This window comes from Phasianus colchicus, chromosome 5 (assembly GCF_987193195.1).
Source record: "Phasianus colchicus chromosome 5, bPhaCol1.hap1.1, whole genome shotgun sequence".
NCBI classification, from domain to species: domain Eukaryota; kingdom Metazoa; phylum Chordata; class Aves; order Galliformes; family Phasianidae; genus Phasianus; species Phasianus colchicus.
The window spans coordinates 31,574,524-31,592,248 of NC_143440.1; the positions used below are offsets into that span (position 1 = coordinate 31,574,524).

A 17,725-nucleotide genomic window follows, 5' to 3' on the forward strand; every position below is an offset into this window, starting at 1 on the left:
GTCCTGCTGTAATGCATCTTAGTCTTGCGGGATCTGCACGGAGGCTGTGACATTCACATCGTATTTGCTCTACGCTGCAAAGACAGAGACAGGAAAGAGCACAAGCTAATGTACTTCAACTCACTTACAAAATGAGAATTGTTGCTTTCTTGTTATCACTGACTTGTTTTAACATTTTTTCTTAGATATCCATAGACAGTGCAGAAAATGTGTTGCACTGAGGTTATTATCAAAATTTTTTGAAAAGATACAGTTGAAACCCTGTCAAAGCAATTAACATATAAAGCTAACAACAGCAAGGATTTGAAACAGAAAAGGTTGTGGAAATGTTCTCAGATGTTGGTATTTTATCAATCAGAAATATGCAGCAGAATTCTAAGAAGTATTCCTGTGAACAATTTCTCTTACATTTAAACAAAGGAGCAATCACTCATGTAAGAATGTTGTATCTCTTTCAAACATTCCCTCTCTTTTTTTTTTTTTCTCTTCAGATACTGCTATAGTTTATTTTTAAATCAAAATTTTAATTGAAGAGGTTATAATTTTAACACGTTCAACAAAGATTTGATGAGTCTCTGTAGTTTATTGTAGCCATTAAAAAGTTGTGGTTGCTGGCAGAATACCAGTGAAAGTCTAAAGCTGAAACAGATGTGAGTAGCAGAAACCAAGTCCAGAGAAGCGTCGGGCCCAGCTATCCAGACAGGCGCGGCCCTTCAGATGTAAATAATTTGAACAATATTAACTGGCGCTGCCTGTGTTATAGGGTACATTGGATTTATTTCACAGTATGGTTGGCTAAGGTAGTCTTAAACAGCTTGCCATGGAAGCGAGATGAGACAAAGATAATAAATGGAAGAGGTTTTCTTGTGTGTGTTTAGGGAACAAACTAATATTCCTGTTAGTGACTTGTTTCTGAGATTTATACAACATGATTAAAAACAACATAATTGTCACCTGCTGTGCCTGAAATAACAATTTTGGTAGAAACTTTTTTGCAGTAGTCATCACTTAGTACTTAAAAATATTTTACAAATTTGATCATGGTATTCATTTTATTCATCTATATTAACACAGGAAAGATTGGGGATTCATGAGAGAAATGCACGTCTTCGTAGTCTAAACCTTAGATGTGCAATACCTAGGCAGTCTGGAACTGAGAGTTCAGATCACCTAGATGAGCACAAACCCTTTCATCAATTTCAGATAAACAGATTGAGTTACATACAATTTAGTGTTTTGAAGTCCTTCAGATTATACTTTAAGGAAACAGTGCCAATGAAATTTTGCCTTGGAAATTTCAACATTTTTTTTCTGAGAACCTTAATCCAGCAGGTTTTTAACACACATTCCAGAACAAACTTTGTTGTTCTGAGCATTTTCAGGTTAAAAAGGATAATAAACAAAAATGTAAGTTTTATATATCTTTTGAAGGGGAAAGAAGTTCAAAAGGATGTGATGGGAAATAGTGAGATACAATTATGGGATGAAACCTGGTTTTATTTTAAAGTCCTAGGAAAAAATGTTTTCTCTAAGGTCAGGATTTCACTACAGGTCTATATAGTCAATGGATTTCCAGAATTTTCAAGTACTGTGTGGTAGTATAAGCAAATACATTTTTTCATTTGACAGATATTAGCTTTCCAGTTAATTTTCATGTTTCTGAAAACAAAAGTTTTTTTCTGTATCAATAGTTTTAGACCGTAATATATCTTACTCCTTGTTTAAGGAGTTTGTTTGATGCCCCATCCCTGGAGGTGTTCAAGGCCAGATTGGAATGGGGCCTCTGGGCAGCCTTGTCTAATGTTAAATGTGGAGGTTGGTGGCCCTGCATGTGGTAGTGGGGTTGGAGATTCATAATCCTTGAGGTCCCTTCCAACTCTGGCCATTCTGTGATTCTGTGTAAGGAAAGTATTACCATTTTTTCATTTCTGTATGATCAGATATTTCCTTTCTAGTTTGGACAGTATTGCTTGATTAGTATTATTCTGAAAGAAGCGTGAAATATTTGAAATGTGTAGTCATTCATATGAAGATTTTTAGAAAGCAAATCTCTTCATCAAAAACTTGCATATGTTTTACCATGAACATGGAACAGATTCTAGCTGTCATTTTCACACTAACATTCTTTTTAAAGCTGTATATGTTTTAACTTTTTCTAACTTAAGAGTGTGCATTAGCACGTATATAGGTATTTGCGCATATACACATGCAGAGTGGAAAAAAAAGAATTTAGAAACAAGACCTGTTGGATCAGCTACCTTTAATTATCAGTTGAATTTCAGTACTACAGGAGACATCATTTGGAGCTGCAGCTGCAGTCCTCTTATATCATTTTGTCAGATCTGTATCTTAACAAAGTATGTTATCCCATTTTTAAGTAATTTTTAAGTAATGCACAAACTCATATTTTAAAATTATTTCATCCTTTTAGAAAATCAGTGCAAAATCCTTTTTGAAAAATCAAAGGGTAAACTAGCAAGCCATGCATGAAAAAAAAAAGAGAATTTACACTGTTAACTTTTTCACATTATTTTTCTTAGGGAAGCATTAAAAATATCTTAAATTTGTAGGCAAATAGTAGTTGGAAAGTACCTCTGGAGATCATCTAGTCCAAAATCTTTGAGCAGGACTAGCTTCATATTCAGTTCCATTTATGTTGGGCTTTATTGAGCTCGGTTTTGTGTCTAAGGATAGAGATTCAAACACATCTCTGGATGCTTGTTCCAATGTTGAACAACTCTCATGACGTTTTTCTTTAACCCTTGTCAGAATTTACTTTGCTGCAACCTGTAACTGTAAGTCATTTTTTATTACACGTTTCTCTTTGTCCTACAGCTATTCATTAGGTAGCTGAACATAGCAGACTTTCTCTGTCTCTTCAAGTATTTCATTTTAGTTTCATTATCAAATGGCATGACAATATACATGGTTTTCATTCTAATGTCATATACAACCAAGAGTATCTAAATATCTCAGTAACTAGTGAGGCATGCAAGCACAATGTGGCCTTCCTTAAAAGATATGAGGGATTCTTATTACAAAATTAAACATCTGAAAGATGTTCTTTTTTTTTAAATGTGAGAATTAATCTCTTTTTCACATTTTCCTACTTTTTACATGATAGCTGAATTGCTGTAACGCGTAATTTCAGAATGTACTTTACTTTTTTTTTTTTTTTTAACTGGAGACAAATTCTTGTCTTCACAACTTCTGTGGACTTCTTGCAAAGAAACAGATACATTTTGCTGGATGTACTTAGCATAGGGTTGCCATACCAGTACCAGCATCATAGCTAATTAACCTCATCTCTTAACAAGTCTGACAAGGCTAGTGATTACTGCGATTACTAGCCCTCAGGGAGCTCTGTGTGACATTGGAACAGAATTTAGAAATAAGAAATTGAAAAGGATCACTTGTTCTCAATTCTTGCTGCCACTGTCACTATAAATAGAGCAAAGAATGAAGCTGCAAAAAGGAAAAATAATCAGTTAATGCTCATTTAAGACTGAAGTGCTCTGATTTTCTGATTAAAAATTCTGAAAAATATTTATTTTTATCAAGAATTATGAGGAAATATATTTACCAATAGGAACATACAAATAATAATAATAAAATAATAACATAAAACCACAGAAAAGTTTTATGAGTGTCTTAGCACATTAAAATTCTTAAATGTCTATATTCCCTTTGGAGTCTTCAAAATGATTTAGAGGTTTTTGCAACAAAATTTTGCAGCAGTAGGTTAATGAAGTATAAGCCTGTTTTGTTCTTGAAAGTAATTGATATTTTCAGTTAATTGAGAATTTTTCAGCTTTTATTAAACTTCTGTATAAGCAGAAATGAAAAAATTAATTGAATGCATTAGCGTTTGTTCAGACAGAATCATACATTTAATTCATACAACATATTGTATGCTTGAGAAAAATCTATTTTATAGAATAGTTTTAGTATAATTGTAATACAATAATTATCAATAGAATTATGATTATAAAGTTGAAAGATACTGTCTATAGTTCTATTTGTTTTAGAAAATTCTATACAGTATATCAGCTTGGTTAACTTTCTGAATAATTTCTTGGATCAAGAGATATTTTTTGCCAAAAGCTTGTTTTTGGCAAAAAAGATTGTTTATTCATTACAGAAGGACTTCATTAAAAAAAAATTATCAAAGGCCCTTTTCAAAAATATGCTTAACAGATTGATGCCTTAGACTAATTTAAATGAAATGTTTTAAGTCACTTTAATAGTGGCATTTAGACATCTGATTTGAGTTGCATACATTTTAGGAAAAATTGTCCCAGGATGAGCAGAAAAACTGAATTGTTTTCCAGAAACCAGTAGCTCTTGAGATATATATTTTTTTAATATGAATTATACTTTCTGATTTTAAAGTTAACCTTAAAATTTGGGAAGTGTAGGCAAATAAAATGAATTTGCACTAGGTGGGGCGACACAATTAGGCACATTTGTTATTTCTTTAGATATTTGCATAAACTGAGCATGTTATGTAACTGATGAGTAGTGCATTTTGCACTCTTCAAGTTTTCATGACATTTAGAGGAGTACAGAATGGTGTAGGGGAAAGAGAAAAGAAAGTTTAATGCAGGGGCAATTCTTTTGTTTTTAATTATTAGTTGATAAAATAAGAGTTTTTCTTTGAGTTTTCTGATCTCTTCTTGAAAATTCTCTTGCCTCAGCAGGCTGAGATACATTTCAGTTTATTTTCATTTGGCAAAGATACAACACAGGCATTAAAAAACGCATTTGGTATATGTGCACTGGATTCTACTCTACAATAAAACTAACATTTTGACAGTGTTCAACTGGTAATATTCATATGTGAAGACATCAACTGGAATTTTTCTGAAGTGGATCATTTCTAAAAATTCCATTAGAGTTTTTAGTTTGTGATAACACAGAATAGTATGGAAAGTTTAATAAGATTTGAAAATGCAGTAGAGGAGCAAGGAGATGATGTTTCAAGAGACTTCATTGCATGGAAGCAGATGTCTGCATGTGTGCACGAAGGGCAGGAAGAGTTTTCTCTTACTTAAACAATGTTATATTTTTCCTTTATTTTTTCCCCTCGCTAAAGAATACTTGGAAATTTCTTGTTAAAAATCATTCAACAAATGCTAAGATTCTAAAAAATTTGGAAATATGTAGAATAAGTTCTTCTGCGCACTTTTTCAGATACTTCTTTTGTGTACGTGTGTGTTAAGCATTGGTTGTGTAGCAGTGCTGTCTACATCTGGAAGCAGGTAGTATACATCTGGGAGTAGGAATGCTGTCCCTAAAAAGATGCAGTCTGGAGAGCTGGGATGAACATATTAATGGATCTTATCAGCTTTTCCTCTCTAGGAGAGTATGCAGTAAAAGAGAAGGCAGAGCCATGCTACGTTTGAGCCAGCAGGTTATGCATTTACTGCCAGCTATCAAAAATTGAAAGTACATTAACTCAGGCAGTGGGATGCAAATTAATAATAGTGACAATAATTAGCACTTACAGAAGTGTGTGAATTTACATGATTTTAAAACCAAGCTGCATGCTGAACCAAAGAATTAGTTAGGTGGAACTTTATGATCTGTCTTGCACAGAAAATCAGCAGTACAGAGAGGAGAGAACACTTTTGCTTCTGTAACTTCAACTTATGAACATACTGTTTCAGTTGTTACCTGGCAGTTCCCTTCCATCTGTCCAATGCTCCCTGTAATACTATGTGTATACGTTTGAAAGATCTCTCTTTTTTTTTTTCTTTCTTTCTCACACCGGAATAAGCGTAGCTCATCTGATTAAAAATATCATTACTTCTTTAAAAATGTGTCTTGCTTTAAGTTAGCCAGACAAGACACTTCGATTTCAAATACTCATTTTCTGCACTGTTCAGACAGAAGTGAGAAGTGAGATGTCCCAATTTCTCAACGGGTTCTGCTAGTAAGCATTTCTCCACTCCTGACAAATCTTAATGATGTGCGGAGATCTATACATTTGGATCTCAGTACTAAACTAAAAATTTTGCTAATAGTTTGCACGGCAATCACTTAAGGTATATTACAAAGACTGGAAAATTATGGGAGGTTAGTAATTATATATATATGAATTCAAATTCCATCAGCTGCAGTATGCTTTTCTGTTGAAGGGTGCACTAAATGTAAACTACCATTTCAGAGAGAATACATTAAGCAGAGTATTAAATGTGTTGCTATGGTGTGAAAAATATTTAGTTTTACTAGCAATCTTTGTTCATTCTGTTAAATGCATTTTTAGGAAACAGTCTCAACGGAAAGGATTTAAAATGATTTATATAAAAAGTTAATATGCTTTGTCAAAACGTGGAGCAAAAGCTTTGTTAGCTTTGTAACAATTTATATAGACCTGACAAATTTCTCTGCTTACTTTTCATATAATGTAAAAATTTGAAACTGTTTTAAACAAAAAGGTCAAAAATCTTAATTATGAGAACCAATGTTAGAATACCTGACAAAACTTGTGAGAGAACTTTCAAGATTTCTGAATCTAGGGCTCCATTAAATCTCTGTTAGAACAGGAGAACATTACAGGGTGTTCTGCATGTCACTATTTCAATTATTTCATTTTCCCCTCCTTAGGATTTATCACTTAAAACTGCTTCTGTCTCATTTAGACATGAGAGTTTCTGCCTTGAGTACCTCCACAGATATTTGTGCATCACAAGAGAGAAGTGTGTTTCAAACAGACAAGAATCAGGCTGTTTCAAGTTTTACTTACAGGCTTCTGTCTTGTGAAGTAACTTTTTAAGAAAACTGAATTATTATTAATGAGTGGAAAAGACAATTGTTCATAGAAACACGTTTCTTCTGGTAAATTAACTGAATATAACTTTGCACAGAACTGTTTTCTGTGTGCTAATACTTTTTTGCATTAAATTGTTGACCTTTATTTCAGACAATAAAAACCAAGCTTGAGAGTACAGAGTACTGCCTCAACTTGTTCTTCTTCTTAGTAGTTTCCAAGTAAGAGAAATCTAACAAAATAAATCATGAGGAAGTTGAATAAATTTACTCATTGTACTGAACTTTGCTAGATTCTTATTTGGGTGTGTAGGCCCAAATAGTGTGACAGGTTTCTGGATTGTAAAGTGTCAAGGATCCTCTCGTATAGAAATTTGATTTTCTTTAGTGCAGTGTTGAAATCATTTGAGGTACAGTGAGGTCCTGTTCCTTTGGAACAGGAAAGGTAAGAGTTCTAAAAAGAATTAGCAAATAGCAACTGTCTTGTCAAAGATAAGACTGTGTTATGAAAAGAAAATAAAAGAGTGAGGCTGGCAGTGTAAACTGCCAGGCTCAGAATGGACAGAGGAGTGGGCGTTGTTAGTGGCTGTCACAACGGCAGAAGTCATGGGGGACAGTGTCAGTGACAGGTTTATAGGAACGCATGGTGTTGATACGTGGTTTCTCTGTCACGGTGATTCCTGTAAATGCTACTGATGGGTTCTGGTGAGTAAATAGTTAGTAATTTACTGTTATCAACATTAAACTATTTCTGGTTTTGCGTTTACTTTAAAAATGATACTTAAAAAATTCCAAGTCCAGTCTGATTGACACTGAAATGCTCTTTACATGAAAGTTTGTTTATGGGCAGTGATTCTTTTGACAGATTTACAAGTGCCTGTGGAGTTTTAAAAGACTATTGCCCAATAGGCATTAAGTGAGAGACATTCTATTGTGTAAATATTTTCACTTATATTGGGGATTTTTAAAGAACTTTTAGAGCCAAATACTGCATTAAATCTGAAGACAGTGGCAAACTGATAATCAGCAGTTTCCAACTTTGTTCTAATGTTTTGCTAATGGTTTCCATTTCTATGGCCAAGATTTGCTTGGGTGAAGCATGATGTACATCCAGCACTTTGTAAGGGCTTTTAAATACTATTACACACTTCCTTTTTTTTTTTTTTTTTTTTTTTTTTTTTTTTGCAATAGCTCATTTAGAAATAAACAATTTTCAAAGTAGTATATTGCATTTTATTTGGCTAACATATAATACATGTCAAGAAAAGGAATGAAAAGTTGATTACAGTAATAGTGAATTTGCATATGTTTGGACGCATTAATGCTGAAAAAAGATGTTTGTTGTTTCCTCAAATTATTACTTTGGAATGAGTTGATGAGTGAGGAAGTGATTCTTCAGAATTCTATCAGATTCCTCAGAAATTCAGAATTTTTTTTCTTTCTTAGAAGGAAACTTCCTAGAATGTACTTATATTTCAAAGGAAGAATAGTCAATAGAATCCTTACCTTGGAATCATTCTAATTAAAAAAAAAGTGCCGATTTTTTTTTAAAAAAGGAAAATGTTTCCTTTGCAGACCATATGAGAACAATACCTGAAGAAATCATGTGAATGTCACACATAGCATTTTTAGCAAAGAAATCAGAGCAACTAGTGGAACTTTTCAATTTTTGTTTATTTATATAATGTTTAGCCAGAGTTAGTAGATTTTATTAATATATATATTAATGTATTTAAAATAAATGTTTGAATAAATATTAAGAAAGTATTATCAAACTTAGTTTTATTAAGTTTGGTGAAAATTAGCTACCAGAAACCTTTATATTATGTTGTAGTACTGAGATTAGATCACAGAAGAATGTGATAGCCTTTCACAAATATTGCAAATTGAGGTTGACAAGACCACCTGACTTTTATGTGTAGAATACAGCTGCCGTTTTAGTGAAAGCACTTGATTTAGCCCTGCAATTAAAATAATCTTTCTTTTCTGAATGTCTTTACTTGTATCTAATTTGTGATTTCTTTGAACACACTTTCATCACTGTTTTCCATTGGCAAGCTTGATCAAGTTCCTAGGTTCATGAGCCTGAAAGATGCATCTATTTGGTGGTCATAGCCATCGCTTTGTTATATTGGAGAAGGAATCATTATTCTCCATCATGTTCTTCATTACTGAGGGGGAGACTGAAAAAATAATGAACACATTTCAGCAGGCTACAGCATTTTTGAGACAGCAGCTCAAGCTGAAGTTCATAATGTCTTCAGCCACTGAATCCATATCTATGTTAGCAACTAAATAAATTGAAGACTTATTCAAATATTTCAATGCAGTTGAGTTTAAACAGAGTTAGATAACTTTCTGCTGCATTTCTTTTCTTTGTAGACCCGAAGTTATAGGTCATTCTCTGGAGTCTAACCTAAACTCAGTCAATTAAAGGTGAATTAATCAGTACAGGACAAAACATTACTCTTGCAATTTGCAGTTTTTCACCCAATCACTGCTGTCCTTGATTCCGTTGCTCAAATCTAAAACTTTCTTATGGCCCTTCAGTTCATTTTGACAGTTATCTCAAAAACTTCAGGCTAAAGAAGACAAAAGTCTAGACAAAAACTAGACTTTTTCTCCAGATAGTTTAATCTAGGTAAATATATTCATCAGAGTTGCTAGAGTTGGTATCATTTTAAGGCTTTCCAATAGTGTAATTTCATAGTCTTCTAGCATTTACTTGACTTCTTTTGTCTCTTTCAATTTTTTTGCTTCAAGATTACATAAGCAGTGCAGACTGACATTTCATCTAATTTCATGTGATTTCAACTTTAGAGTTTTAAATCAGCACCTATGGTTGACTTATTCTATGTTATGTGTTTCATTTGCTCTTCTCTGAGGTGCCTGTCCTTTTACTCATCCTCTCCCCTCACTCCAAATATTGTTCTTGTTATGGTTTTTAAGATTCTACTAAAGAAATCACCACCCTAATCTACTTTCCTATATCTTTCTATAGTTTTTGTCATCTAATTATGGTAAATGTTAGTCTTTCCTATTCAAAAATATCGTTATTGAAGGGGTTTTTCGTATTCTTTCTTTCTAACTTAGAGGCAATTTGTCCTAAGCTTGATCATTTAACTATGTGCATAGGAAATATCTGAGTAACCTTTGTAATAATCTTATGTTATTAATGCTTATTGAAAGCATCTAGATGCTTTCAATACTCAAGAGAATATATTAGTAGCACTGCTTATTGGTTAAAAAAAAATAAAAAATAAAAAAAGCACCTTTCCAGAGTATATTGTTGTGTTTAGATACTCTAGTTACATGTATTTTCATATATATATTCATATTTGTATCTATTTGTACAAATTTATTTGATTGCTGTAACATAAGTGACTTGCAGTGATTTCAGCCTAAGGTGATCGTATTAATCATGCACATTTTATAAGCACGATATATCAAATGTCTCAACATAATGTGTACTGTCAGCCTTTTGATATTTTATATTGCTTTAAAATAAATTCTAAATATTACCTTATATAACATTTTCCTTTTTTTAAACATAGAGAAAATTGGGCACAAACTTGTAGCTGCTACTTTGTATAAAATTTCAGTTGGAAAATTAACAGTAACATCTTGGGTATTTTGCTAGGTTTTTTTTCTTCACAAGGTGATGTCCATCTTCTTCTTAAGTATTACAATTTCCTTGAACAGATGTAGAAAACTCCTTTTAATTCCAGAAATTAAAATGTTACATAAATTTCATTCAGAGTATGATATGAAGTTCAAACTTTTAATTGTAAGAGGCATGTACTTTCTGGAAATAGTCTTAAAAGTATTACAGACTTGGATTTCTGATTTGCCTAATTTCATAGAATCATCTTAGAACCATAGAATGCTTAGGTTGGAAGGAACCTGAAAGTTCATCTAGTTCCAACAACCTGCTATTGGCAGGGTTGCCACCCACTTGATAGGGCTGCTCAATTTCAGTTATTAAAGATGCATAATAGAGCAGCTAATAAAAGATTTTCTTTCCCAAATCTGCTAAGTTTGAATTGATACTTTTATTATTTCTGACTGCTCTCTGGCAGACAAACAAATCTCTGTTAGCTTCAGTTTCAACAGTTTCAAAGTTCTGCCTTATGCTCCAAGTTGCAAGACTAGAGATTAAAGATGTAGTTAGACTGTAGCCTAGAACATTTTACATCAGCTTTGGAGCTCCTCAGTAATTTCATAGTCTATCTACATGAGTTGTGGAAGGATGTTAGAGTAAAATGCGTACTTAAGTGAGATATAAGCATTTGTTTATAACAAAAACTTCCATGGTTTATTTCTATCAGTTATTAAATTCTCAATTAATTGGAAAGCTGCTATTGCTGAGCAAGTCCTGCTGACCCAGTATTATAGGCAATGCAAATAGTTGAGGAATATAATATATATGCCTGTTTTCAACTTCCATTGGTATTTTTTCATTGCACTGAAAACTTGAAATAACATAATGTTAATTTAAAATATTCACAGTTGCTTTTCTCACCATTTTGTATTAATTTTTGCTGGAATAAGTTGAATTATATAATGGTGGCAGCAATGTGGTGTGAAAATGTTTAATGAAGCCAAACTTTAACTACTAGATTTGAGTCCAAAATAAATTTCCATCTAAATTTAGCTGCTAAGGAATGAGGAGTCGTGGAAAAGAAATCCTATGGTAGTTCATAAAATTGGTTGCTAAATGAAATACAATTGCATTTTTATTTTCAACAGTCTCATTTCAACTCTAACATGGAACACTTGAACCTTCAAACTTTAACAGGAGTTTTAGGGAAGGGAGTTTTTTATAAATTGGCATGTCATCTGGTCTTAAAATAACAGACTAAGTAGTAAACAAATTACAGTTATATGTAAGTTAAGTTTCTTACAGAGTTATATTTCACATCATGGCCTGTAATTTCAATGCTTAAATAAGATTAAATTTCTGCATTTCTGTTGGAAGAAATGCTTGAGTATAGAATGACTGGCACTGATTGATTAAATTCAGTTCACATATAGGGCAATATCCAATCACATCAGAACAAAGTTTGAAGCTTTAAATACCATCTAGAATTGATGTGTGTTGTAGGCTGTTATGGAAATAGGCCTCAGCTCAGTGCTGGAGTATTACAACAAACAAGACATTACTAAAGTTCCACTCTTTAAACACATATAACATTTTCTAATTGGTATACTGGACCAGTACCAATGTTTTTTATTATAATGTAATGGCTGGATTCAATAGTGCATATTTATTTCCACTACCTCTAAAGTATGTCTAGGTGACTAATTTAGATGAAGGCTTTTAAAGTGTTGATATCTACCACAAACAGCTCTCAACTTGTTTTTATAGCTTCCGAAAAGCAGATGAAGTTAGTTTGCAGAGAATCTTCAGAAGAGCATCTCCAGCCCTTCAAGGAGAAATTAGAAGAATTCTTCCAGAAAGGTAAACACATGTCAAAAATATGAATATATCGGTCAATAGTGTAATGTTTTACAAAGTGTTCTATACGTAACATAAGCTGCGTTAAGTATCTATTTTCTCTACAAATTCCTACTATCTGTTGTGGATTATATTCTGAATATGCCTAATATGTGTTCAGAGTAATGGATACACAGATCTTAGACACCATTTATCAAAGGTAATTATTTGCTTGATCTCACACATTTCTTATTATTTTCTGTTTCATCTTTTATCATTATATTTAGGTAATTATATTCATCGTAGACTTATCAGACTTATCAGATAGAATTTATATCTTCAAGTCTATAAAAGACTAGAATAAAAAAATATCCTTCCACATATATTAATGAGGTAATTAATTTTGTATCAATGGTATAGCCATTAATTGACTAATTAGATTTAAAGATTTTGCCTAAGGCCAAGGAAGTGATTTAAAAGAGCAGAGTCTAGTGATAAGAGGGATGAGATCTGAGGGTGCCATTTGAAGATCAGTACAAGACAATCTAAATGTATGTTGCTGCTGTTGAAAGGGGCAGTCTTGCTCTCTCCTGTTTTCCTGCAGCGCTGCACAGATCAGCACTGTAGCATCTCAGGAGCAGTTCAAGGCTACAGATAAGGAAACAAAGATTTTTCTTTTTCAGTATGTAGGAGTTGTTAAGGTAACAGAGTGTTTCAGTATTTCTGGTAATTATATTAAAAATTCTTAAGAAATAAATTTTACCAGAGGGCTAATATTTTTCCCAGGAACTGTGATCAACTTAAAAATTTGCCTTTTGAGAAATCAAGAAAACTATCTGAATCTACTAATCTAGGCAGAATACTATTAGTGATCATTCAAATTTTTGTAATTATTTCTGACTTAGTTAATATCATCTTATAAAGATCTTTCCAATGCTTTTTTAATAATGTAATTTTATGAGCTTGTCTTATATTAAGTGAAAACAGGATGCTTTAAGAGTAACAATTTTTGTTAAATTGTTTTGTTGTTTTTTGGATATGTTTATTTGATAGATATTTTTAAGTTTATTAGACAGTGCAAAGATAAAACAGAACTTGTAAAACAAGAAAATTATGGTGAAAATCTTGCATTAAAGCAGGACAGTTATCTTTGCTGCTTGTTTAAAGGGAATTTTTACATAGAGTTTACCAATAATATCCATATTGAGATACTATTCAAGATATATCTGCACCTTTATGTGCAGAACTCCAGTATGCTTCTTTATCTTGCTTGTCAAAGCACTGTAGCTCAAACTGGTGAGCTGTAACACTATTTGGGTTACAAATCCAAAACACAACACCATATGAGCTACTATGAAGACATTCTGTCTTCTGACTCATTTTCATTAGAATATTCATGTACAAAGTCCTGGGCGCTTCAGACCCTATAGTTATTCACCCTTTACCTCCTTCAGTCACTTATCTCCTTGATTTGAATCTTTATAATGGGTGAGTGGTACTTTGTATGGCATTAGAAGGGAAATCCTATAAAATCGTGTGCTGAAAATATGTGACAACTGTCTTGATTTATAATATTAGAATAGGTATTGGACAAACTTTAAGAAGTTTAGTGGTTCAGTTCAGATAAGCATCTGGAGACTCAAATACTTCTCTAAAATTAGGAGTTAACTGATAATACCGAGCATCCGTTAAGCATCTGCTTTCAGTTTTGTTTGTTTAAAAAAAAGAGTTGTGGATGACTTAAGCAAATGTATGAAAAAATAGTCTGTTATCTTCCTGCCAGCTCACAGCAAGTATCCAAAGCTCAGAAACTTCTGGTTTGGAAATAGGGCTGGAACTTATAGATACTCATTTTTTTTCTCAAATCCTGATTTCCCATCATTTCTTCTCAGTGATAAATTGGAAATACTGTAGGGGAAAAAAAGAAAGATTGATTTGCTTAATCGGATCTGTTTATATTTCCTAATTACAATTAATGCCAATTAAATCTAGTACTTGCTGTGTTGTAATAAAAAGCGTGCAGTGTTATGGAGACTGACATTCTAAAATGCAAAAGGGGATAAACTGTACTTCTGCTGATGTCAGTGCTGTTTTGTGTAACTGACTTTAACATAGTCTAGTGTCTTCAGCAACGAATTAGGTGCCAGAACCTTTACGTTCTATTCCCAGTTCAGCTACTTGACATGTTATTTTAGAAGAGTTGGTTAATCTCTTTTTCAGAGTCTCACTTTCCTGGTACACTGTGTAAAATAACGATTCTTGTTCTTTTTAGTAGTGAAAGATGATCTTTGTCAAGTGTTACATGATTTCCACATGAAAGGTGTAAACTGTGTTAGTTCTTCATTAGCTATATTTGATATGCTCATGCTTTTTAAAAGGACTTAGATTATTCTGAAAACAAAAATAATCATTAATAGATTTAATAGTATGGTGGGAAAAAAAAAAAGATTAGTTTTACTATAATTCATAGACATAAGAATTACCATAAGAGACTGTACACATGCTGTATTTCCAGTAAAGTTGCTGCATGTTGTTTTCAGAAATACATTTGTTACATTTTCCATGATTCACAAAAATATCTTAGAAATCATGACATTAACAGTTGGTTTGGTATACCACTTAATTTATGAAACTATTGCTCAGAATTGCTTAGGAAAAAACTCTTCTTTGAATTATCAAATTGTCAATAAAAAACATCAGAATTGTTAAATGTATGTGAGAAAAGTGCAAAATACTCTGTTCTGAAAAGGAGAAAAGTAGGAGAGTTTGCTTATTGCAGCTAAGAAGCTCACTAGAGAGGGTGCTGGCCATCAGCCATTGTTAGTTTTTCATGACACTTTTTATTCTCTTTCTCTCTTCTCTCAAGTATAATATGAACCAGAAAGTAGACAGCATACAAGAGCAGTCAACTAGCCCTAATAAAATTTACTTTTCACTTCCCCCCTTGACTATCTCATATTATTTGTCCATTATCATAAATGTGGAAGTTTGTAACTCACATTCATCCAGGATCTTGCAAAATCTGGTCCAAAATTCCCCTTCACTGGTTCCAGCCTAGAAAGTATGTAAAAACTCTAATCTGGGCTGCATTTCCTCCCTTGAATACTGGAATGTGTGAATCAAAAAACTTTAGGCTTTGTAGCAGTTAGCCTAGGAAGTTCATAGCTGTCTCTTTTCATTTCTACAAGAATAAAGCATCTTGCTGATGGAAACTGTGCTATTAAAGGAATTCATTCCATTTACAACAGAGTCTGGGAAACGAGTAGTCTGATGTCAGAACAGAACCGTTTTTGAAAATCATTAATAGTAGAAAGGAATGCTATTTGGAAAAGCCACATGATACACTCAAGTGCCCAAGGTAACAAACAAGATGGAAAGAAAGGGATTTGCCAATTACAGTAGATCTGCTGAGATCAATCTCATAATGGAAGGAATTGTCCTGCATTTGGATTAACAACACTGGTTAAGTTGTTGTTTTGCTACCATTACTGTTTGTCCTACACTATATAAGAGATGACTGTTGCTCAGTCATGGCACTATACAGTAGAAAAATAGAGTCACAAACCAAGTGAGTCAGTGTACTGTTATGTCAGAAGGTAGTATATTTTTCAGACAAGGTTAGCAAGCACATGGAAAATGTCAATAAATCTGATTTTTACTGCTAAATTATTTCTTAATAATTTTAGCCAGGCTGCAGTAGCTACCTGGGCATGCTTCCAAACTGTTGTGCTTTCTAATGTACTTCTAGAGCAGAACAGGAGCTTTGATCCACATCTATTCATTTGCCTATTTGAATGTACTGTAGAGGATTGTCGAGATAGTCCAGTGGGAAAGAAAATAAGAAATAAATTCTTTTAAGGATAGCCCATTTCATTTGTATGTTAACTATTTTCTGTTTTGTATTATTCTTCTGGGAGCATAACTGAGAAATTAAGAAACATAATGAAAAAATTGTATTCAAGTGCACTGGCCAGAAGCTCTGATCAGAACTCCTTGATTTCCGTGACATGAGAATGGGAAACATAAATGGGGATGCTTGTCTGAATCTGTAAGAGGCCAGGCTCCCTAAGCAGGCAGACAGATACCTCCTGACCTTATATATGAAGCATTTTCATGTATATTGTTTGATCCAGGTCACTGCAACTATATAAAGAATTGTTACTTCCTTTCTGGTATCTCCAAGTTTTCATGTCAGTTCCACCTTCATAACTTTACTTCCAGAAACGTAGTTTCTTCTAATTAAATTTAAATAACAAATGTTTGTTGTGATTCTATATTTTCTTACTCATTTGTAAGAAGATGAAATAACAAATGTTTGAAATCACTGGTCTTTAGATCATAGAGTTCAAAGCTAAACCTTCTCAATGTGTATTTGACTTCTTTTAACGGAATCTTTTCTAAGGTTCTAAGGTAGTTTCCAGGAAGATTTTTTTTATTCTTCTTCATTCTTAATATCCCTATTCAGATACTTTTGTAATCCTTTTACTCATTATCAGCTTACATTTATTTTCACTCCACTCAATTTTACTACTTTTAATTTGCTTCTTCAGAATACCTAATGTATCATCTCATAATAGCATTCAGATAAGGAATTTGCCCCATGCCTTTTCTTTAACTCTAATCCTGTAAAGCATTTCAACTGGCTAACTGTCAATTTCTTGTTCTTTTCTGCTTGTTCCTGGATTTAAATGTTTTCTTCAATGTGGTTCTGATGCTACATATTTCCATATGAAGTACTTTATTCTCTTTATCTAGTAGTATCCATAGTATCAATGCAGGCATCCTTACTTTTTTAGTTTATAGACCCTGAGTAGTAAGAATCTGATAGTATAATTTCTTCTATTAAAGCAAAAATTTTAAAAAAAAAACCTCTCAAAACAGCTTTTCAGTCAAAGCTGTGTATGTAGTAGGATGCTGACATATTTCAGCAGCGATTCAGAAGTCAAGAATACTCTAAGACACCATAATCAGCACAATTTTCATAATTCATGATATTTCATATTTCTTACTTGCTGTTAGCACGATATACCTTTATAAATTTTAATTCGGTCAAAAATTAGGAAGAAATTTACATTGCTACTTATTGCCTTTAATAATCTGACAACATTATATTAGTTTTAAAATGGAGAAATTACAGAATCACAGAATCACAGAATCATAGGGGTTGGAAGGGACCTCCAGAGATCATCGAGTCCAACCCCACTGCCAAAGAAGGTTCTCTACATCAGGTCGCACAAGTAGGTGTCCAGTCTGGTCTTGAATATCTCCAGAGAAGGAGACTCCACAACCTCCCTGGGCAGCCCGTTCTAGTGCTCCGTCACCCTCACCGTACAGAAGTTCTTGCTCACATTGGTGCGGAACTTCCTATGCTCAGTTTTGTACTGGGGATCTCAGAACTGGACACGGTACTCAGATGAGGCCTTACCAGGGCAGAGTAGAGGGGGAGGATCACCTCCCTGGACCTGCTGGCCATGCTCTTTTTAATGCACCTCAGAATGCCATTGGCCTTTTTGGCCA

General features: G+C 33.2%; 1 protein-coding gene across 2 annotated transcripts in view; it reads left to right on the forward strand.

The window, feature by feature from the left end:
• The window catches only part of FMN1 (formin 1), a 180,072-nt gene that overhangs the window by 136,204 nt on the left and 26,143 nt on the right, over positions 1 to 17,725 (forward strand). For both annotated transcript variants that reach the window (XM_090141247.1, XM_031593723.2), the window contains one exon: positions 12,140 to 12,232. In XM_090141247.1, coding sequence (XP_089997373.1) covers positions 12,140 to 12,232 — 93 coding nt within the window. The remainder of the gene's footprint in view (positions 1 to 12,139; positions 12,233 to 17,725) is intronic.